Source organism: Strix uralensis, chromosome 2 (genome assembly GCF_047716275.1).
Source record: "Strix uralensis isolate ZFMK-TIS-50842 chromosome 2, bStrUra1, whole genome shotgun sequence".
Taxonomy (NCBI): Eukaryota; Metazoa; Chordata; class Aves; order Strigiformes; family Strigidae; genus Strix; species Strix uralensis.
In genome coordinates this window covers 72,323,087-72,346,767 of record NC_133973.1, presented here as the reverse complement: position 1 = coordinate 72,346,767, position 23,681 = coordinate 72,323,087, and the positions used below count along the sequence as shown (strand labels likewise).

The window sequence follows — 23,681 nt, the reverse complement described above, 5'->3', positions numbered from 1 at the left end:
GCGGATAGCTAATATCTCAGTGATAAAATTAGCTCCCTGAGCAAAACTTTCAGACTACTTGCATGCTTTCGATTTTAAACGTCTGTGGCTGAATCTGGCTCCATCGGGAAAGGTGCCAAAGCTCAACTTTAACCATTAACATGGACCCTTCCTGGTCTCCAGCCTAGTGCCCACTGCGGGGGTCAAAGGCGGCGAGCACGGCACTTTGAATCCAAGCAATCAGCCACTATTTTTTTTTCCCCCTACAAAAGCTCACCTTTTTTTTTTTTTTTAAACCGTGGAAACACAACTTGCTACTTTTATGTCCCGGGTGGGTGCGTGCCTTATATTCCCTCCCCCGCCCGCAGCGCTCCTTGCCGAGCCGTGGGAGAGCGAGAGCGCGGCAGGGCCCGTCCCACGGCGCCAGCCCGGACCCCCGCCGCCAGCCCGTGGGGAGGCCGGGCCGGGGCCCCACGCGCGGTGCCGGCCGCCCCGCTCCGCGCCCGCGGAGGGCAGGCGAGCGGGCGCAGCCCCGCAGCAGCGGCGGGGCAACCGCGCATCCCCGCCCAGCCCACCTGGCCGCTCCACCTTTCCGAGAGCGGAGGCCCCGCGCAATTCCGGCGGGGGCAGACAGGAGGGATGGGGGGTACGTCCCGTCCTGTCCCGTCCCGTCCCCGCGCCTCCCCGGCAGAGTGTCCCGCGTGGGCACCGCGACGCGCAGCCGGCGGAGCCGCGCTCCACACCCCCCCCACTCCGCGTACTCACCGCGGCGGACACGGCGCTGAGCTCGGCGCTCAGCAGCAGCCCGAAGCCCAGCCAGAGCCGCATGCTGCCGCGCACCGCTCCGCGCCCGCGGTCCCTGGGAGGCGGGGCGCCGGCGGCTCAGTGTGGGGCTCCGCGGGGCCGGCCCCACATGCGCGCCTCTCCCCTCCGTGGCGGCCGCGGCGCCTGCAATGCCTCGGGGGCGAGGGACTCGCCGCGCCGTAACCGATGGGCGGCGGCAGCCCCCTCTCCTCCCCCCGGGCGGGGACCCTGGGAGGGCGCAACCTCGCCCGCGCCCGCTCCCCGCCGGCCGCAGTTCCTCCTCCTCCTCCTCCTCCTCCCCGCCGCGGGTGGGTGGCGGGCCGGCGGCGGCGGCCGCGGAGGGGCGGGCGGAGGGGGGAGGCGCGCCGCTTCCTCGCCCCACACCACCGCTGCCGCCCGGGAGGGCAGGGCAGGGCGGCGCGGCGCGGCGGGCAACGGTGCGGAGCGGGCGCGGGGCTGGGCGGAGGAAGGGGCCGGGGCAAGGGCCGGGGCCGGGGCTGGGGCAAGGGCCGGGGCCGGGGGCGCGGGCGCTGGCTCTGCCCGGCCCGTCGGGGTCCGCGCCCCCGCGGGTGGCCGCGCACCGGCGGGACGCCGCCGCTCTCCGCTCCCCCGGATCACGCCCCCGCTCCCCCCGATCGGCCCCGCCGGTGGGGCCGCTCCCTGCCCCGGCAGCGGCGTCGCCGAGCGCGGGGTCCTCCGCCGGCGGGACCGGCGTTACGTGCGGGCTCTGCTCTGCCTTGCAGGGGCGGCCGTCCGGCGGGAGGAAGCCCCGAGCCGAGCCCCCGGGCAGGGAAGGAGCGAAAATGGACATCTCGCCGCTTCCCAGTGCGCGTGGTTTTATTTGTCAGTAAGTAATTCCGCTCGGCAGGCTTTTGGAAATAACTCTTTTAAAGTCGTACGATCACCTTTAACTGCAGAGTTCTATCACGTGCCTGGTTTGTGCTAGCCTAAAACAATATCGTGGTTATTCGCCTTTCCCTGCAGGGATCTGGGGCTTCTGCTGATCCTGATGGAAGTCGTGCTGTCAGCCGTCAAAGTGGATGCTGTAAGTAAAATGCCTTATGACTTTTACTGCGGAGAGAGAGGAGGAAAAAGCAGTTTCCTTGGTACCAGAAAGTGAGGAACTGCATTTTCCTTTGCCAGATGGCTTATCGTATCATTCCGTTAAAAGAAACAACCAACAAATCATCTCTGCAAGCCTTACAGATTACTGCCTTCAACAAAATGATGTTTAGCAGAGAACTGTAAGGCTTCGGTGTCATGTTGTTTGAAGTCTTCCACCGTTACTTTTGCTCAGATTGGGTAATTTGTTAAAGCAATAGTGAAGCAAGCCCCCCAGCTTCTTCATTTTTGTAAGAAAAGCACCAAAAATGCAGTGCTATACCAGGGAGTACTTTGGAGAAGTTAACCTGCAAATAAAGTATCTTCAGTTAAGTACAGACCTCATCTGAGGACTTATCTATGTCTTATTCTTACAAATCAGAGGCATGTTTATAAATAAGTTGTTTAAATTAAATTGTTAAATCCAAGGATAGGTAAGTTTGGTGCTATATAGGTGGTTGGATGCTAGGTGTTGACATAAACAGAAGTTATTAAACTCATGGCTCATTGTCACAAGGATGAGGAAGAAGTGAGATAACGTATATGGGAGTGCCACATTTGCCTGTTACAAAGCTTGGTGAATTTAATAGAAAGATTGTCATTAATGTGAGTAGACTTTGGATCAGGCCTGAATAGTAGACTGAAAGGTTGCAGAGACTTGGCTTGTGGCTGCATTTCTCAGCCACCAACTGTGGGTCATGTGCAAGTGGGACCTTGATTACATTTTTTCGAAAGCTATCCTACTTATATTTTAATCCTACTGTCTGCAACTTTCAGCCCTTTTTTATGACTTTGCACTCCTTATAGATCCTGATGTGGTTACATCTTTGTTGTGAGATGGCATAACATATTAAGGAATGGGAAATACTCGGGCTTTTGCAGCAGGTGTTGCAACACACGATAATTTTGCCCTCAAGCTGCAGGTGACACGTAGAGCTTGACCGTTGGTCTGCGTGACTGGTTGGTCTCCCCTCATTGTGGCTGAGCAAGAGGTGACAGGCTGGGGACCCACAGCCCCATGGGAAGGGATGTGAGCAAGGGCCTCAAGTGTCACGTGCTACTTTTCTTTGCCATGTTTTGATAGAAACATCTTTCTGCTGAGCAGCGGTAAATGGATGATAATATTACCACGCGCTATTGAAACCAGAGCAGGCTGGTGATAATGCAAGTGTTTTAGGCCCAGTAATGGAATCACTGGGATCAGTTGACATAAAAAGGCAGCGTTTGTGGTATGACTCTTCTTTTTATGAAGTTGCACTGTAGAGTGCGTAGCGTGATACCTGAGCTTTAGCTGTAGCATGGTCTAATTCATTCTCCTTCGTGTTCTTGCTTGTAGACTGCAGGCTGAGGCATTAACATAGCGGTACACCAAAGAGGTGTTCCAGCTACTTCAGTTAGTGGATGCAGTCAGGTCATGGCTGCTTGGATCTCCACATGCTGGTTTTCCCAGAGTATCTTGGAAGAGTAGATTGGCCTGCTTGGAGGACTAACTTCCCAGATTTAACCATTCATTCCTAAGGTGGTGGCTCCATAGGAGATGAAACACCCCAGTGAATGTGAATGAGGAAGTTCGGTCATGAAAAATTAGAGCTGCATTGCCACCAAAATATTTATCCAATTTTCCACCCGTATGCCACTCCCTTCCTTTGGCCACCACAGGTCCTTCTGTGGTCGTGTGGTGAACTGAACTGGAAAATGACTTGTTTAAACTAATCGGTACCCCAAAAGAGGAGAGGGGTGAGAGCTAACTTTAGCTTGGATCAGATCACCACTTGTATTCATAGAAACTTGGGCTGGCATGGGACTGGGAGCAGGCGGCTGGGGGTGGGAGGAGGGGTGGGCTTGCTCCTTGCAGTGACAGCTCTAGTCGAGCGTGCTTGCAAAGTGACCAAGAAGGTGTGTGTGGGAAGCAGCAGCACCTGAGTAATTGCAGGTGGGCTGCTGGCAGTCATATTCTTTATACTGTAATCCTGCTTGACACATTGAATCTTCTACTATTTGTTACACAGATTAATGTGCTAATGTTATGAAGTGTTTTATTAGCTTGGATTAAAAAAACTGCTATCAATTATTGAAGTCTGGGGGACCAGATCTTAAAAGTCATGGATCTGCATGTAATGAGACAAGCAGAGCTGATGAGTTTGACAGCCACATATCTGTGAATGAGTTACAGCTGCTGAAGTGCTGTTGAATTGAGTGAAATTGCGCATCAGAAGAAACTAGAATGAGATTAAGGAGAAAGCCAGGAAGGAGGGAGAGAGAAAGAGGGGAACTCAGAGCATTTGACTGGCTGTCTTGCCTGGCAGGCTGCTTCTAGATGTTAGGGAGACGGATGTTTCTCAGCAGAGAAAGGAATGAGAGGAAGAAGAAGAATGTTTAGGATATCTGAGGACTGGGGAAGAAGAAGTCGTGTCTCTGGCAAGAGGAGGGGATGCTGGTTGCAGGCTTGAAGAGAACTAAGGAAGAGGAGTCCCTGAATGGAAATATTGGGAGAGACAGCCAAATGGAGTGGATCAGGCCCCAGTTACCTTTAGCACTCTTTGGCATACACTGGCTGGTGATGTTAAAAGCCTCAAATAACTTTGGAACTACTCTAAATTGTAGATTTAAGAATTGATGTGGCTTAAATAAATAAATTGTGTTAATTACCCAAAGTTTAGCCAAGTTTGCAGATTTCTTCTCCCTCTTTCTGTCCCTTCAAATATATTGCATCCAAAATACAATTCTTGGATTTTTTTTTCTTTTCAGAGAGAACGTATCTTCTGCTAATCCTGTTTTTTTTTCTTTTGTCTTTCCCAAAGCACACTTCTTCCTAAGTAGTTTTGTAACATTCGATTATTTTATTGGTGCCCCCTCAGTATGTGTTTTAGACTGCCCCTAATGAAAATTACTTTTTTTTTCCCCCAAGCTGTATTTTGGTGAGAGCAATGGAATGACAGCAAAGGGAATGACTGTCAGATAAAAGAAAGAACATGGAGAGAGAATAGGTTAGGATAACATTAGCAAAAATAAGTGCAAGTAACAGATCACAACTGACATTTAAAAAAGAGAACATCTATAGATATATAGATTTATATAGAAAGAAAACAGTCAAAGTAGTTCATGAGCTATAATTCACTTGACTTCTGTGACATTGTAAGGGAATGTATTAGGGGGAATGTCATCAAAGGGCAGAAGCAACAATCCTTTAAAAGAGAGGATAAAACCAACAGTACTATGTACTTCTTCCTATCATCGACTTCATAGTGAAATTAGATTGCTGACATGGGTGCCTAAGTTACTGCTCTAAGTTAAAATGTGTCGATGCTCTGTGGCTATCTTACATCCAGGTTTTCCCGGATGTGTCCTGTTTTATTCCATATGGAAACTTTTGTCTGGTTGAAACAGGAGGACTTTTTATGTTAAGCCAGGATTTCCAGGCTGAAAGGAGACAGGGTGGAGTAATCACTCGGCCCATCCTGCTGGGCATGTCCACTGTGAATGTATGCACTAGGATCACAGGGTGCAAAATGTAATAGTGCATGCATCCTGCCCAGGTCATCTAGGAATGAGTCGTCAATCTGACATATTGATTTCTTCTGCCATGTTAATTAGTGCATGTAAAGTGAATCCATCTCTTCCTGGAAATACCAGACTCCCTACCTGTTCAGTGCTTCAGAAATAGCTCTGCCTAGGAGATCCCCCAAAAAGAAACATCACAATCCATTTTAGAACAACTTTATTTGAGGCATTTCCACACTGGCAGACATGGTTTATTTATGGCTGTTTAAATAAGTGTATAGCTTGGCTCATCTTTGAGTAAGAGTGGTGTTCCATAAGAAAATCAACAGAATAATGATACCTTGCAAAAAAACGGCATTTTGGGGAGCCTCCCAGCATATGTGATCACTTGATTCAAAATTTCTTTGAACCACGAAACTATTATTGGGTAGTTCAGAGAGGATTCTTTCTATGTTCAGTCATGGAACTGTGAAGAAGGGGCAGCTCTGTTACAGAACTATGAAAAGTCCTGAGTGAAGGAGGTGGCATCCCAGCAGCTACATAAGGCAAACCCCCTCGCTTTCACCGACACCAGCAGCCATGCCTTGATCTGGCAGTGGTGTTTCCATGATGAGGGTCACAGTGTGGATCATGCTGTAGATGGGCAGCAGGATGGCTGCCCAAGTGGGATTTTTGTTTTTTCTTTTATCAGAGCCAGGATTTCACCTGTCAGCATCGTATGATGTCAGGCAGACCACCACACTCACTGCACGTATTTCATACATGCAAATGCAGTTATGGTCCATAGCTTTGAATTTTTTATTTCTGCTCCTTTCTTTCTTGTATGCTGCCTGCTCTACTCTGCAGTAAGAGGGTCTCCTTAAATGTCTCTTTCCATTGTTATTCCTTACATTTTTCCTTGAAATTATTTTTTGCTGCCATGCCTATGAAACCAATACGCATCCTAATTTCTTATTAATTAATCATTGTTCCTAGGATGATTTCTTTAAAAGCCACTTCTGCTATGTCTGTGTGGATTAAATTAGAGAAACTATTCTTTGTATACAGTCATTTCCTAACACTGATTCAAGTTATTTATTCAAGGACCAAAGACAGGTTACACCAAAAGCAATATATTGTGTCTCCCTGGAGTCAGCGATGAGGAGGAGGAGGTTCTCGTGCGTGTCCGTGTTCTTTGATCTCTCAGTGCAAAGCCACACATAGATTCTTTATTCACTTTCTTCTTGTGAGTAGATCAGAAGCATGCTCAATGAATGTCTGCAATAATATATTCAGAGTACTTCTGGGTTTTAGAGTTATTAAATGGCATATCATATAGCCATGCTGCATTTGGTAAGAGAAGAGACAGTTCTGTCAGCTTTCCATATTTCTCAGAGGTTAAAATGTTGATATTGAGAGACAAGAACCCTGACAAGTTAAACTATAATGGAATAAAATGATCTTGTTATTTTTGTCACCTTACTGTGAAAGTAGCTGAAGCGCTTTCAAAAATTCAGCATCGCTTTTCCTTGAGCTTTTAAAGTAGCACATCTGGGATTTATTTTGTAGTAATTGCACCACAGGAAGTCTTTATGCATTATGGTACTAAACCTACCATGTATTTTTAAAATTTAGTGCAAAAAATTATTTATAAGTCCAAACAGATTTGCCTTACCCGAAATGTAAAGCTGCATTGTGGCTTATTCAGTTATAGTATAATAAGCAAACACATTTGTTATAAATATTTTAATTCAGTAGTTCAGAGCATAGTTTGTATTAGTGGATCTTTTTTTTTCTTTTTGCAGTAATGAATTTCTTGTCTGAGACCAGACTATTCTTTGTTAGTTCTTTGCTTTTGTTTTTCCAAGCCAAAAGTTGGTCAAGGAGTGGAACATTCTTCATATTGTATTATACCGATCCAAGATCTTGGGAGAGTTCAAAATTAATTTAGTAGCTTACAGTTGCGATATCTTTGCTTGCCAAAGAAGGCAGCTTATCTTCTCTAACCTCTTCTCCCTTAGGAAACTAATGGCTTGCGCTCTCTGCAGTACCTTGTTTGCTCCTAAGGAGCAAAAAGCACCGTGAAATTTGCAGTATTTCCTGATGTTTATCAATGGTTATTTTCTTTAAAATGGCAGCAGCTGGTTGACAGCAGCAGTTGACTCAGATCACAGTGAAAGTATGTGATTTTTATCATGCAAACATTTCTGAGTGACTAAGGACCAACATTGTTGATTTTCACGTGCCCTTTTTTGTTCATTTGGAAGCTGAAGGTGCTGGTGTGAATCATGACCATGCAAGGGTAGCTCCTTGTCTTCAGACCCTAGAAACAATGTGTAGCAAGCTCTTCTGGAGAAGTCAATAAGCAAACTTGCATTTGCATGAGTAATTGCACATACTTCAGCTCAATCATGTTTTTGCAGCACAGATCCGCCTCTTCAACAGTTAGCGGTGTTTCAGGAGGCTACTGCATTTTCTGAACACACATGTTTCAGTCTTTACATCCTGGGAACGAGGGGAGATGCGGACGTGGTTTTCACAGCGGCAGCATGGGGAGCTCGAGGATAGGGAGGTGGGCAGGGCCCTCACCCTCCTGGCACATCCCTGCAGCACCCAACGTGTCCACGGGTGCTCACCAGGGTCAGACACGACCTTGGAGGTCTGGGAAGGGCCATGGGGATGGGGACAGGCCAAGACCAGGCTGGGACATCAGCCCACAGGTGGAGGTCAGGGGGACCCATGGCCGGGCACAGGCATGGCTGACCCCAAGCTGCTGGCGGGCCGAGGGGGAAGCCCCACTTCTCACAGCCTTTTTCCCACACAGCTCATTTCACACCGCTCTGTGAGGGCAGGCTGCACAGCTGCACCAGGAGCTGGCCCTGTGCCCGGGTGGCCGGCCCTGGGGCTCCCTGGGGCAGGATGGGACAGGACAGGATGGGGCAGCGGGGCTCAAGGTGCTGCCGGCGGCGGAGGTGGCTGCAGGTCCCACTGCAGCCCAGCCGGCCGGTGGGGAGGGTGGGGGTCAGGAAATGTGTGCGCTGGAAAAGCAGATGTGCAAGTTTGAATTTCGGTGGAAATTTTAGGGAAATTAGCATGTTTTAGGAGGGCCAGGACAGGATTTCAAAATTGACCAGAGCCTTCTGCATGAATTGAAAGGGCAGCATTATTTGGGTTTTTTTCTCCTGACAGAGCAGACGTTCCTCAAAAAAGGACTTTTTGTCAAGGAAAAAAAAGGAGTTTCAACATAAATTTACCAATTCGTTCTATTTTTATTTTAGACATGCGAGATCAGAAGAACATTTAGATCAGATCAGTTACCAAGGATGTACTGGGATATTTCAGACGTCCTATTTATTCATAAATGATCCCAACCTTTATTTTGAAGTAGCTTTCTGAAGTCAGCAAGTAAAGATCATTCAGATAAATAGGGCTTGGCTTATTTTTGGCAGGTCTTAGCTGCAGATCGTGCCCACACCTCCTCTCACCATTGGTTGATGGAGCCAAGTAATAAATTCTTTATTCCAACTGTACTTTGCCTTTATATTTCACAAGGCTTTTAAAGGTTCTTTGCTGGTCAAAATTACCTTCTGACTGCATAATCAGGCTGTATACAAAAAAGGGATGTCAGGCAAAGTGAAATATTTTGGATACAGCACAAGCCCTTCCATTTGTCCTGTTCTGCAAATGGGTTCTTTGGTTTTGTTTTGTTTTTCTTCTTTTTGTTTGTGTCATTAGAAAACAACTAACTGCCTCAGGTTTAAGTTCGCGAGTCTTTACGTCCAACACGGCTCCTGGAGCTTGTGTACCGGCCATCGCTGCCCGGCGTGGCAGGCAGAGCAGTGCAGCTGCCCTCCTGCCCATCCTTGGGAGGCCGCGGCTCCTGGCCTGGCAGGAGCCTGACCCCCTCGCTGCACGCCCTGGCCTCCTGCAGAAACACAGGCTTGGAAACAAACCCGCTCTTCATCAGGGACAAAAAAAAAAAAAAAAAGAAAAAGAAAAAAGAACAAAAAGCATCTGTACAAACCGGCAATTCACTGCCTGTACTGCGGGAGTCTCCGTCTTCAGGTCCTGCCCACGCTTGCTGCGCCTTGCAGCCGTGAGGAGCAGAATTGTTTCTTAAGGTAGGGGCAGGAAACTGGGAAAGCTTAGCAGGCTTTCCCCGTCGCTCTCGTGTGTGCCTCGCTCTCAGCACAGCGTTGGCTCCTACTGCTCCGCCTGTGCAATCCCCGGGCATGCTGCAAACAGATGAGGAAAGGCATTTTTACATTCAAGCTGTAGCCTCGCTGACCCTGTGTAATTGACGTTCAGCCACCTGGTCTGAGTCTCACGGCACCCCGAACACATGTGCGGAGACCCTGGGGAGCAACTCCAGGAGGAGAGTGGAGTTGCTCATCAGGGCTGCTGGCGTGTCCAGGGCTGAGCGCAGCGAAGGGAGTGGGCAGAAAGGAATGCCGCTCCCGCACAGGGCTGGGAATAGCTGCTGGGGCCGCGGAGCATGGGAAGCCTACATATCTCCCTGAGCCAGCAGCCAGAGAAATGGTCTGCTGGAAACAGCCCAAATGTCTCTGCATGACACTTGGAAAATCTTAAGTGACGCTGGCTGGAAGAAGGAAATGAATGGGGAAATGTAAGCATTTCTCTTGTGGTGTGGGGCTGAAGCTGGGTTTTCCCCAGGTGCTTTGCAGGTGTGTGGTAAGAGTAGGTAGAAAGGCATAGGTAGAAATTTGCCCAAATCTTCTGTCCTCTGTGTGTGCCCACAAGGTAGCCAGCACATCTGTTATCTCTTAACTCACTAAAGTCCATGGGCTGCTTCCTCTCTGGCTGTGTCCCTTACAGTAACCACAAAGTCCCAGGTGTATTCTCTGTCGTTGTGGTCAACTGGCACAGTCTGTCCATGTCCATAACTGTAATTAGCCTTGCTAATTAGCCTCCTTAGTTTCCAAAACAGGGTGGCCCCTTAGAGACTGCCCATGGTCCTTACATTATGCCGACTCCTGCACCATGCTCAAAAATGTCTTTGCTGAAGCAAAGCAAGCAAAAGCTTCCTAGCCCAAGCAACAGGCATGCACAGGACCTTTCTGATAGCAAAACAGTACAGACAGTCAAGCTGCGGGGCATGGGGCTACTTAATATATCAATGTAGATATGGAGCATGGGTGCCTCAGACTGTGACAGATTAATTGGCTGGAAATCAGGGCCCACACTCATTTCTCACATGCATCAGTGTATTGAACAGCTTTACGTGAGTAGGGATGAAATAGAACTGAGCTGTTTTATGGTGAGGTGCAGAAAATGTCGGCGTTCTGAATACTTGCGGCTTGCTTTGCAATGGTATTGCTATTTCGCCCACTCAAATAGGAGATTTATGCCAAGGAAAACCAAAACCCCTCCTGATAGTTTTGTTTTAAGCTTCATGTGATGTTTCATGGCATTATCATGCCCTATTTGTTGATATCTACATCATGTAAGTAAAATAAAGGACAAAAATAAGCATGCAAATAGATGTAAATGGCAACAGGCCTCAAATCAAGTTGCAAAAGCAGAGGCATCAGAAAAACCATTCACTAGTTCTCTTTGTCATGCCTAAGTGTTAGGAAAAGTAGTCCTTCCCAAGGAAAGGACAGTGACTAGAGTATGTAGCACTTGGCTACATGCTCGCTTTCTGGTGGCTGTTGCTGCACTTCCCAACTGCACTTTGATCTGTTCTTGGAGAGTATGAACACTGCAGTGCATCTCCTTCAGCTGCCTGAGAGAACTACCTGGAGTGGTCAGATGTGGGGAATGGCAAAAGTGTAGTCTTTTACCTTCTGGTTTTAGAATAAAGTCAAGTATGGGTGGGTAGTAGAAGGTAAGGAGTTTAATTGTCCTCATCTGCTGTGAACTGGGGTTTATCTGTTTTCAGTCATGCAATGGCAGCTTCCAGTCCAAATCTCTTTCTTACTTTTCTATTCCAGTCCTTGCCTGTGGCAACAGTTTTGATTCGTCTGGCAGATCACAGCCGCTCTACCTTATCTATGAAGCTATTAATATTGCTTTTAAAAAAAACCCAACAAAAGTATTTTATAAGGTAGTCTGTTTAGCTTTAGCCCCAGCCACAGGGGATAGGGGGAGGACTTCTTGGGACTCCATCCTTTCAGTGACCCAGGGACTAAGGGGATCAGTACCTATTTCCGATGAATAACCAGACTTAAACTCATAGGGTGTGAAATATGGTATTATTTTCACATATCAAACTATCTATTACTAAATCCCTTCCAAGGGATTATTATCTAAATAAATTTATATGGCCGATGGACTAGGGAACAATCTGGAAAAAAATGAGATTTTTCTTTAACATTGATTTCCTTTTATGAATTTATGCCATCAAATTAACATCCAGACATCTTACACCATCCATCCAATGCGTGCTCTGACCAGTACTGATCTGATTATTTCTCTATGTAAGAGGGAAAATGTTAAACTCTCTTTGTTGTTACTCATTCATAATATTCGTGTTTGTGCCTTCAAGGGGATAAGATAGTAGCCATTCTTTGTAAGGTATGTTCTATAATCTGAGATGTTAGAGAACTTCAAGAAAATGTTACCTCTGCTTTCACAACTCCAATCTCTTGCTTAAGGTTTGTATTGTCCCTTAGGGACACAGTACTACATAGGATCACCATTGAGTAGATTGGTGATTAGTAAGGTAGCTTGAGGCTGGATCATAAATCACTTTGAAGACTGGGACTGTAGTCTTGAATTTGTCTGAGTAAGGAATCCCTGCAAGCCCTACAGCAACATGCTTGCATGATCCTGCACTGCTTAATAGGTATGCAGGGCTTCATGCTTTGAACCAACTGGTCTTTTGTTTTTTTTTGCCAAGGAAAAACATACAGCAGTTACTATGACCAAATCACAGACAGTCAGAAACATCGTACTGGCATGTTGGGAGCTCTTTGTGTATAGAATCCAGTTTCCATGAGGTGAACTCCAGGCTTGTCAGCTGCTTCATTGGAAGTATACCATCTCAGATTAGGGATGATGTAATTTTTACTACTTCTTCAAGGTATTTAATTTTCATTTAATGTGATTTCCATGTTAGTCATGTATCATTCACTGTCTTACGTAAAGCCAGTAACATGTGTAAACAAGGAGAGAGGAACTGAAGTACAGACATCATTTGTTATGAATGAGAGACGGAGATCCACCCCGGCCATGTACTCTTAGCCTTGAGACTACCAATCTTTCATTAGGCTTTTAAAAAAATGTTTCATTAAGACAAGGACAATTAACTTCACAGAATAGTATAAGTAATTTGATGAGATTAAAGCCCATCCTTCTCAGGAGATAAAGGGATATGAAAATGCCCATGCCAAGCAGTTTCACTACTTACCCTGCAGACATAGTCTGTAGAGAGATTACAGTGCTGCGTGCGGATAATGGGCAACCCCATGGTAATGCATTCATCTGTGCAGAAATGTCAAGTTCCCAAACCCATTTATGTACATCGAGAAGAAACAGATTTTTTTTATTTAAAGAGGAACAGAGACTGTCCTAAGACTATTCAACTCTCAAGATCCTCTACTGTTTGCAGCTTTTCTGTAAACATAAATTTATTCTTTTCTGTGAGGAAAGTCCTATTCCTCAGTAGCTGAGAAGCCAGGCCTGGGACCATTCTGTTGTCTTTTTGTGGTCTGATTGCCCTGAAGGTGTTTCAGCTGCAGAAATCTTGCTGTTCAATCTCAGAATTTCTGCTGTATCTTCCTACTTCCAAGGTTGCCCACTGTCAAAAGAGAGTACTGTTTTCCTACAAAAGGACATAGGAAAATGGTGAATTAAAAGTGCAAGGTTGTTGCTTGCTTTTTTCTTTCTTTTTTGGATGAAAGACCAACTCAGTCTTGCCATAGCTTGAAGAAATTTCCTTTTTTCTGGCACTTCAGAACCGAATGTAATTTTAGATAGTCTGGTTAGCCTTTGCAGAGAGTCTGGTTAGTAACGTCAGCTGTCCCTTGCGTCTTTCAAATGAGCAATGTACACAAAGACAGTGTTCCAGAGCACAAGCAGGAAAGACTTCTGACCTTTTGATCTGATGATCTGTTCCCAAAATCTCTGCATGTCCAAAAGCAGCAAGACAAATACCAGAAAACTTGGAGACCTGAGGAAAGGGGAAGCTCCAGCATTTCACAAGCAGAAGCAGAGAGCAGCTCCCGAAGGGGTGCAGCTGCAGGACAGAGCTCACAACCTGTGGGAGACCTGGAAACACTGGCCACTGTAGACCCACGCAGCTCTTTTCTTTCATGCATGGGTGCCAAACTGTCCATCAGCTTCTGCAACAGCAGAGCCACATGGACTGACTCAAAACGTAACCCCAACATGAGAGCTGTAGTTGACTAACTAGGGAGCGCAAGCAAGTCAGGACTCATTGCCTGTCCATCCCCATGGTGTTGGTCTTCCTGCAGCCATGGTGCAGGTGAGCCATGCCCCAGTCTGCGAGACGCAGAAGGTGTGTATTGCCTGGCCAAGCATATGGGGGAGAGGGAACTCATTCTCACTGTTAGCATACAAGCAGGCTGTTAACCATTTTCCCGTCCTTAGCATTCAGTACAGACATCCATGCTGCAGTTGCATTACATTATCTGTAACACCTCTCAACTTTGAAAATAACAAGGACAGAAATGTTACATCCATCCACACTCACAGTAGCATGCTATTGCCTGCTGATTTCCATCACTACAGGTTACTGAGCTGGCTGCCTTGCCAAGATAAAAGTTACTTTCAGTAAGCCCTGTGTTTCTGTAGCTATCTTTCGTAATGAATTCCTCTACCAAGTTTTACAAACACACTTCAACCCAGGCTACTCAGGCCTGATACAGTATCCAAGGTGGATCATTTGAAACTAGGTTTTTGAATCTCTGTGCTGTATTTCCTACCTGCTGCATTGGATTCTGTCTAATTATTAAGAACATGTGACCAATTGCTTTGACTCTAAATAACTAAGGCTGAAGAACACAATACTTTCCTGGCTTAACTGTTTTGTAATGATTAACTGCAGTGTTATGAGAGCCATTTCGTGCCACCAGCTTTTAAGCAGAACAGCATGTTGTCTTCAACAGAAAATTCTAATTTAAGTTGGTGCTATCAGATGGTCTAATGTTTTCAGTCAGTTTTTAAAGTGAGATTGCAGCATATTTGTAGAAACCCCCTTTAAAGCAATGGATTTCAGCACACTTTGGGTCAGGCCATAAGCATTTGAACTTTTCTGTTGGTTGCTGGGAGATGCAGCAGAACACAATAGGTTTGACTGAATTTAATTTTCAGGGTAACAATTAATAGAAATGCTGCCTGTGTGTGCTGACAGTGGGGTTTCATGTTAATCGTTAACTGAAGTCCTGCTTTCCAATCCTCCCATAGGTAATAATGAGTGACTTAACGTTACATACATCTTTTGGCTTTCCTGGTTTTGTAGTTGTATGTCATATGTCTCTGTCTGAGCTGAGAAATGTTTTACTATAAGCAGGTTCAATTTTTAATTTCTAGGAACCAGAAGTTCAGGATAGGGTCCTGGAAGAGTGAGTCGGAATATGTCCCCAAACTGGTCACCTACATTTGTTATCAACCAGTGAAGTTATGTCTGGGGTTTGACTTAAATAATGATCATTCAAGCAGCCAGCTGGGAATTTTATTCATTTCGATCCTATGACACTCCACGATATTGCACTTTCTAATGTAAGACTTATAGCACTAAACTGTTAGGTCTCTTATCTCTCATCTGCAATCCTTGCCTATCATCAGTTGAAAGTACAGACTCAGTTTGACAGAGTACACTTGATTCATGTGGTGTATTGGTGTAAAGAAAAACATGGAATGTATAAAATAAGACTAATATTTACAACATAGGCTGTGAGAATTTCCTGAATTTAATTCATGTTTGAATTACAGTGCTGGTTATAGTGAAACATCCCATCTGTACTTTTTGTTTTTCTGATGTCTGAGAGTCTATCACAGCCCTTGCTAAGCTGTTCCAGTAGTTGATTACTCTTACAATAAACAAACACAGATGTTAGACCACATTGATCTAGATTTAAAATCTGTCTCTGAGCTTTTGTTTCACCTTTGCAAGGTAGATGAAAGAGCTCAGCATTACTAGTTTCATTATGTAGATACTTACATATATATATGTGGCTTATAGCATTTAACCCATTTTGGAGCATTACAAGGCCAGACATGGAGCTGGGAGAATGGCATGTCCATGATGTCTGACACCATTGCTGATGACAGTTGCTTCTGGTGAAACAATTGTTTCAAACCCCTATTCTCACTTTCTTCTCATGTAGCTACACAGATTAGCCTCCTGCAATTTGTCACTAAAGAAGCCTTTTTTTCAAGTCTTTGACCATTCTCTAGGGCTTTTCTCCAAGTCCTCTTCAATTCATACTTGAAATTGTCAGTCACAATGGACCAAGCATTTCATTAGTCTTAACTAAGAAAATTGCATAACCTCCTTATTTCTGCTCTGTACTACTCACTTTATATGGCCAAATGTTGTATTATCTCTTTTCACTGAAGTATGGTACTGGGACTTCATGTTGAACTGACAGTCTGGAGCACCTCCCTTATGGGGACAGGCTGAGAGAGTTGGGGTTGTTCAGCCTGGAGAAGAGAAGGCTCCAGGGAGACCTTCTAGTGGCCTTCCGGTACTTAAAGGGGGCCTACAGGAAAGATGGGGAGGGACTCTTTATCAAGGAGTAAAGTGATAGGACAAGGGGTAACGGTTTTAAACAGAAAGAGGATAGATTTAGGTTAGATATAAGGAAGAAATTCTTCACTGTGAGGGTGATGAGGCACTAGAACGAGTTGCCCGTAGAAGCTGTGAATGCCGCCCTCCCTGGAAGTGTTCAAGGCCAGGTTGGACGGGGCTTTGAGCAACCTGGTCTAGTGGAAGATGTCCCTGCCCATGGCAGGGGGGTTGGAACTAGATGATCTTTAAGGTCCCTTTCAACCCAAACGATTCTATGATTCTATGATTCTATGATTATCAAGACCCTGTTATGCCTCTTGTCACAGAAACAAATATCCCAGAAAGAGTTTCTTTTACTCTGTGTGCCCCAAGTTTCTTTGTTTATGGATAAGAGTTTACAATGGGCAGTGCTAAAATGTATTTTCATTGCTCACATTTTAGCATTTAATCTAGATTCTACTTAATTTTATTGTGCCCCATCTTCATGACATCAGAGAATTTTGTCAGTGAAAACATTATACTCTTCACTACTGGGTGAAGAATCAGTCATTATGGGGTGTCACTAAAAACCCACGTCTCTTTTAACTGAAATTTCATCTCACATTTATAATAACTATTTTAAACCCATGTAAGATATATTGTGTTGATTTTGTTGGATGGTAATTTCGTACATGATTCATAATCACAGTGTCATGCAGCATCAAGTCAAAGAGTGATCTTTGTTACTCCATGAGAACAGTTTCAAGAATAGATTTTCTCATAGTTCTTAGTTATCATTTAATTGTATAAAACTGTAAGTGAGTATAAGAAATTTGCAAAGTACAGCAAATCAGAAAATTTTTAAAATCACAGCCAATTAAGGAAAACTAACCCTTCCCTTCTCATTTTTTACATACCTTCCATAAAACCCATGGACCAGGTTATCCTGTCACTGATGCTGTGTAATTCCCCTAGGGATGGTTATCGGATTTTGCAGATGTAACTGAGAGGCAAATGTGGCCTTGTATGTATGTTGGTATGCAAAGTGCATTGGAAGCATTCTTGCCTTCAGGATAATTACAAAATTGCTTCCTTTTTTGTCATCCACCCATGATGCCATCTAATTTTATGTTCCTTGGCTGCTAGCTGTTAGCCTCATTAACCTTACTTGATAGAGTGTTCCAACATTTATGATTCTCATGTGAAAAATGCTTCCTGATGGCTGGAATTTGTTTTTCTTTAATTTCTACCTTTGCCCTCTTGTCCTATTATGTGTACTAGGCTGAAAATAGTAACTTGAGATTGGTGTGCCTACTCCTTACACTGTAATGAATTCCAGTTAATTCTCCTGACTTTTCTTTCTCTGAAGATAGTTGTGGTAATTTAAAATTATTTAACCACCAATCCTACTTATTTTCACATAGGTCCCTTGTGTTTTTACATTTAATAATAAATTCTTCTGTGGAAGGAAATGAGGAAATTCAGATATGTATCATTCATCAGTTGGCCTATTTTCACAAATGTAACGTTACCCTGATGTTAACTTCATTGTCTTCTTTGGCGTGTGGAGTAGGACCAAGATGCTGTTACAGTGAACAGTATAACTTGACGTTTGTCAGGTTAAAATTTCATCAGTCAATGCAATTTTACTCTACACAGTGGCAAAATCCTAAATCTTAAATCTAAATCCATTCAGCTAACCGTGATGACCATTGTCAAATTTGCAATGGTGGGAAGTATGAATTTAGTCCCTCTTCACAAATAAAAGGGTTTTTTCCCCAGAGACTCCAGTATACATACATTCTCCATAGGTAGCACCAGATTTTTCCATCCAGCACAGATCAGCACTAAAAGTACCACTGTAAAGGCAGGTGGTAGCTCTACAGGAACAGAGGCAGATATCTCTTTTTATTTTTGTTACATTTTCTTATAGTTTTGATGTTATAAAAAGGTTGGATATAAGTCTGTTAAGAACTACTAATACAGATTAAGGATTGATCCGTAATGCAGCATCTTTTCTTTATATGGATGCAGATTCATTTGAAATTTGGTGTGCTTTTGGGATGGAGTGCATTGTACTGTGGAAAGCCTGCAGTATTTTCTTAAGACTAATCAGAAAAGCTACCACACTATTTCAGTTAACTTCTTTAAGATTAAGATCTTTAAATTAAGCTGGTCTAGAGCTTGGTGGGTTTTTCTCTTTTCTTTCTATTGTTTACTTTGTTGTTTCCTAATACGGGCTTCACAGGGTGAAGAGAGAAACTCAAACTGTGATACTTGATACCTAGGAAAAGAGGTCATCCCATTGAAGAGAATTGTTTACAATTGTTTACAAACAATTCTCTCCAGTTAGACTTTTTAATTAAGTTTATAGAGGAAGACAATGGGAATAGGAAGAGGAGATTGTGTGTTACCTAACTGGTGTGTTTGTGATAAAATAATGCAAAGAAACAATCATAGTGTACTTAGAAAGTGCAGCCATTCTTGCACCGAAAGGATGCAAGTACTGTCACCATTCACTGGCAAGTATTATGTTGTAAAGTTCATCTCTCTGGATACAGTTGGTTTGAGGGCTGTTTCCTCTTTTGACTTTACAGTTTTCAAAATCAAGAATTTGTTTGATGGCCTCACTGCCTTATAAGAATATCATGCAACCAAGTATTTGCTTCTTTGGAAATGGTTATTTTAGCATGTATTGGAACATGTACATCTTTGCCTGAACTCATGAAGAAGCACACAGTAAAGGCAGTTTTGGCTTTTCTGACTATTTACAACCTATTCATAAGAGTCCACCTTTTGGCTGAGGTCCTATTTTCTGTATAGAGAAGGTATTTTCTGAAACGTTATCTTGCCTGGGACAGGGTTAGTGGGTTAATCAAACTGTAAATTTTCCCTCTCTGTACATGCTTATATAATATATGTCATTCATCCTACGTGGAAAATGATCCCTTCTGTGCATTTCTTTAATTATACCCTAATAACTCACAAAATTTAGTATCTTTCAAAGTCTCCTTTTAGGAAAAGTTGGGGTTTTTTTTTTCCAGCCTATTAAAGAATACCGTGCAGATAGATAAATCCAAATTTCTTCTTTTGCAAAAATAACCAAAGGTCACCCATTTGCTGGAAAGAAGGTTATACTACCAAAAATAAGTATTTACTGAGTCAAGCATTCCAGTGCCAGGTTCTCCTGGGAGGTGTCCCAAGAAACAGAAGGAAGCCTTCCCTCAAGTACTATAAATTCAGTGGTTACAATATAATAATAGGACCTCCTGGAAACTCTGTTATAGAAACTAATTCCACACTTAGGACAGTAAAATAAACCTTCTCAAGTAAGTTGAGACATTATCAGGCATGCATTTCTATCTCCTAGCATTTTTTTTCATACTTCTGAATACGTCACACATCCATCACTCCTTTTGCTGGCTGCTAATCGAAAAATTTCTCCACATTGCCAAGAAGAAGCAAGCTCTATACCTGAAAATCTCGTTGCCTTCTTGCTGATGTAAATTGTCAACCTGTAAACTCCATTAATACAAGGTTTTCCCCTTCATAATGGTCAAAGTACTGCCAAGAGTAAATGTCCAACGTAAGGTGCTTCAGAGAAGTCAGCTTTTCAAAAGGCTTGGCTTCCCCTTGCCCAGCGTTAGCCATGGAAAGGCTCTGAAGTAGGTCTAGGCTGACTGCCAGGGAGGGGCTACCCACCCGGCACCGCTGAGCCAGTTGCGTGGTGAGTGTCTAGGGAGGCACAACAGCTTTATCTGGTTGTCCTCTGGAGATGTCTGTGTCTCTTCTCTGGTTGCACAGGCAACAATTAGTGTTAAACAGGCCCTTCTGAGGTGTGTCTCAACCGCGCACCTGATCTTCCAGGTATCCGTGGCCACTTGTCATTTAGAAAACACTGCTGGCTTGTGCATGTTAACATAGACTCACGTCTTTGCCTCCAAGCACATTAAATCCCCAGGCACTTTTATTTATCACTGTGAGGCTTTCATTTGTAATGAACCTGCAGGGCACAGCTTAGCTGTGTTTCGTTGCAATCACACGCCTGTAACGAGAAACATCTTCCACCTTCTCAAATGCATCTCTGGGGCAAGCTGCCCACTGGGGAAAGCTGCTGCCGGCTGCCAGCAGCGATCAGCATCTGCCACAGCCTCTCCTGAGATGGCTTTGGCTCAGACCTTGCCCAGTGCTGGGGACAGGGAGCTGGGGGGTTCCCTGAAAGACATGTGATGCCCCCATTCCACTCTCTGTGGTGATCCGGGGTCAAGTGGAGGAGGGATTGTGCCTGCTGAAGTGCTCCGTACCGCGTGTTTGCTACCTGGCTCAACACCCTGGTCCTCAGTCAGCAGGGAATCAGGGAAGTGCCTCTGCACAAAGGGGCACTTGGGAGGATAAGTACATTGTGGTTCCTTTAATCATTTTTAAGCTCGAGTGCATCTCAACATGGTATTTTTTTGCTAAAGAAAGATCAGGAGACAGGAAGATGAAAGAAATCTAGTTAAAAAAAAAAAAACACTGAGAAAATGAATTATAAAAAAAAGCAGCAACAGAAGGAATAATAGTGCTTTGTTTATTCTTTCCCTTTGAGCTTTGTGGACATATAATAGATTTCCACTTCTTGGTCCTACTTTCTTTTTCCTCCTCCCCTGCCCTCTGTCTTGCTTCATTTTTTTCTGTGACCATTAGCACTGTGGGAACCTACCACCCACAGTGTCCATTCATTGCCTCTCCAAAGAGGCCCGAGAGTGCAGCCACCCTGCACAGGCTAACCTGGACTCAAAGGGCAGCACAATGTTGTAGCCTGAAGCCAGTTACTATTTGTATGGCAACATGACATTGCAGGAAAAGAGTTCAGTCATGCTCAATTTTGCTTCTGGTATTGCAAAAGCAGCACGTCAGTGGTGAAGCTGTGCACATTGGATGGAACTAATTATATTAAATTGTTCCGTAGGAACTTTTTTAAGAGTGTTGCATGTAGAAGAATAGGCTTTTTTGACAAGAAGTTGATTCATATGAGGCTTCATGGAGCATTTATTTTATCTTTAAAAGTTCAGGTCACCTTTTTCTCTGAGAAAACTGAGAGAAGGAAGTCTTTACAAAATTCCCTGTAGAATTTCTTTCCCATTTCTTCCTCCAGGCATTTTTCTTCCTCAGCCTGGAAGAAACAAGCTGCAAGGGTAGCATGAAATGTGCAGAGGGGCCAATTCCTTCTCCCTCCCAGCCCTTCTGTGTCCCCTGTGACTGTCTTCAATAGTTTAAGAAGCACAACTCCTCTGTAGGATAAATGCTTTCCATCTTAAAGGTCCATGGACCCCAGCCTTTCACTCTTAGTTTCCAGTTAGATGACAGTCAATTTCTTTTTCCAGATATTTTAGTTTCCAGATACACAGCAAATGCTCCTAAAATGTCATGTTGAAGACTGGTGAATAACTGATTGAGGCTTGTAATAATTTGGTGTATGAGGCAATACTCATGCTTCCTTGAACTCAGTCCAGCTTGTTTTCCTCCATCTTAGATTTTACTGAGACCACCAGAACACTCCTGCTTAGGGCAGGCAGTTATCTTTCTTCATCACTAATGACAACAACTGAGTTCCTAGTGTCACAACACTGTTATTTATTTTCCCTGATGGGGCTTCATCATGCTTTTAACCAACTCCAGTTAAAAACATCTGCTGGACAAATTCCTCTGGAAAATTCCATATACAGCAAGCATAGAGATAAGAGATAAGTTTAAAGCTACTTTGCATACTTCTGCTTAAGAAAAAGCAGCAGTACAGAAGTTAATCTGTTTTTTTTTTTTTTTTTAGTGAAGTTAGAAGATTCAGAGTAGCAGTCAAATGATATTTCTATTTTTTTGAGTGTGTTCCTTGAGATTTTAGGTTTCCTAATTCTGCTTTCTGCAAGTCATCACATTTTTTTCCTCCAACCCAGTCTTGCTGTTACAACTACCTCAGTTTTATGGCAGTTATATAGCATAAGTATTACAAATTATCTACTTTATTGTTGTGGACTTCCCACACACAGGAGTAGCAGGTCTTCCCACAGGTCTCAGGAGTAGCACTGATGAACATTTTCCCTTCATGGGCCAACACAAGTGATGGGACTCCAGATCTCTAATACCTGCAGACAGGCTGGTTTGACCTCTGCTTCGTGACTTAGGCTGCATTAAGGAGCCAAATGTTTGTGACTGTTATTTTTCAGTCCAAATGGACATAACTTCCGTTTTCTTTCTACTGCAGTCTCCTGTGTGATTCCCAGACTATTTTACGAAACAGCCATATAGGCACACTGCTTGAAAGTGGTATGTGTGTGCCAGCCAGAGATGGCAGCTTCCAGCTCTGCTCACTTGAGTCGCCATCTGCATGTAGGCAAAATCAGAAGTACCCATTTCTACTGCTGTCCCCTAGCACAGACATACTGCAAAGAAGCCCATAGGATATCTGCAGCTCTGGCTGAGGATGCTGGAGCTAGGGTGTTATGGGAGAGAGTGTATATAACAGGAGAATGAAAGAAGTGATTGCACAGGTTTGAATTTGTGAATTCAAAGAATAGATACACCCACTTGTGAAGGCAAGAGTTGTTGCCATCATTCAAGCAAGTCTGGGAACCCCCCTATGTAATATACTTTAACACTAAAGTTCAGTTTCTTTCAGTTCATTACCTCCACTTTCTTTATTTTTTTTAACTTGGATGTCATCTCCCTGTTTCCTAACTACAAGTTTCTTTCCATCTACCTGCTGACAGCTAGACATGTAGGAGAACAGGAAGGATGGAGGGAACCATTCTTCCCATTATTTAAGTAGAAAACTAAGTCCCAGAAACCTTTCTGCAGTCTTTGTTTTTGTAATTTTAGAATATGCTGCACTTACAGAGAAGATATTTAGCTTTGCTGTTTTTGAGAAATGGAAGAAAATTATGTTACGTCCCTACATACCCATCTGTCTGCTTACATTTATCAAGTAAAGAATGACAAATATGCTAACTCTTTTTGTCGTAACAAGATAAGTGGTAATGGTGCTGTTCTCTAGTCCAGGCAACCCACATTTATTTGATATTCAGCCACTCTGGAAAGTTCATTTTGCTGTCGGCTGATCACCAAGGATCAGTCACAGAGATAACAGAGGCTTGGGAGCTCTCAGCAGTATCCACTCTTTTTCAAATGTGCAAGCAAGTGAAGAATGTTCTTGTTTTCTGCATTGCTAGCCAGGAGCATGCTCCACGCACTGGTTGTGGTACCTCCTGCTTTCCTCATGTGGTAGGTGTTGCCATGTCCTAAAGAAAGGGAGCAGTCGAATACCAGGAGAAAAAAACTGCAGTGCAGGGAAGGATTTTAGTGAAACAAGACAGATGTCCTCTGTGGAAAGGCTATAGTCTCAATGATATCAGATAGCAAAGTGGTACCAAAACTGCCTTTCATATTCCATTGATGCTCCTCTGCTTTTGACCGACAATCTGATGCAGAAGGCTGTGCTACAGCAATAATGTGTGCAGGCTCCAGCTGTGCTGGGGAGACAGCTGGAACAGCCCTGCGGGTCTTCATGGCCTGCAGTCCTGTCAATCCAACCCACAGCCTTATCAGATCTCCCCAGCAAAGCAGAGCTGGGCAAGCCTCCCTGAGG

The 23,681-nt window shown here is 44.2% G+C and overlaps 2 protein-coding genes across 2 annotated transcripts in view; one reads left to right on the top strand and one right to left on the bottom strand.

The window, feature by feature from the left end:
* The window catches only part of COL4A1 (collagen type IV alpha 1 chain), a 131,280-nt gene extending 130,236 nt beyond the window's left edge, over nucleotides 1-1,044 (bottom strand). The window contains exon 1 of the mRNA XM_074859289.1: nucleotides 745-1,044. Within this exon, the coding sequence (XP_074715390.1) occupies nucleotides 745-807 (63 nt within the window). The 5' untranslated portion in view covers nucleotides 808-1,044. The remainder of the gene's footprint in view (nucleotides 1-744) is intronic.
* Nucleotides 1,045-1,128: 84 nt separating this feature from the next.
* COL4A2 (collagen type IV alpha 2 chain) overlaps nucleotides 1,129-23,681 on the top strand; it is a 146,631-nt gene continuing 124,078 nt past the window's right edge. Inside the window, exons 1-3 of the mRNA XM_074859288.1 lie at nucleotides 1,129-1,220; nucleotides 1,527-1,630; nucleotides 1,768-1,828. Coding sequence (XP_074715389.1) covers nucleotides 1,587-1,630; nucleotides 1,768-1,828 — 105 coding nt within the window. The 5' untranslated portion in view covers nucleotides 1,129-1,220; nucleotides 1,527-1,586. The remainder of the gene's footprint in view (nucleotides 1,221-1,526; nucleotides 1,631-1,767; nucleotides 1,829-23,681) is intronic.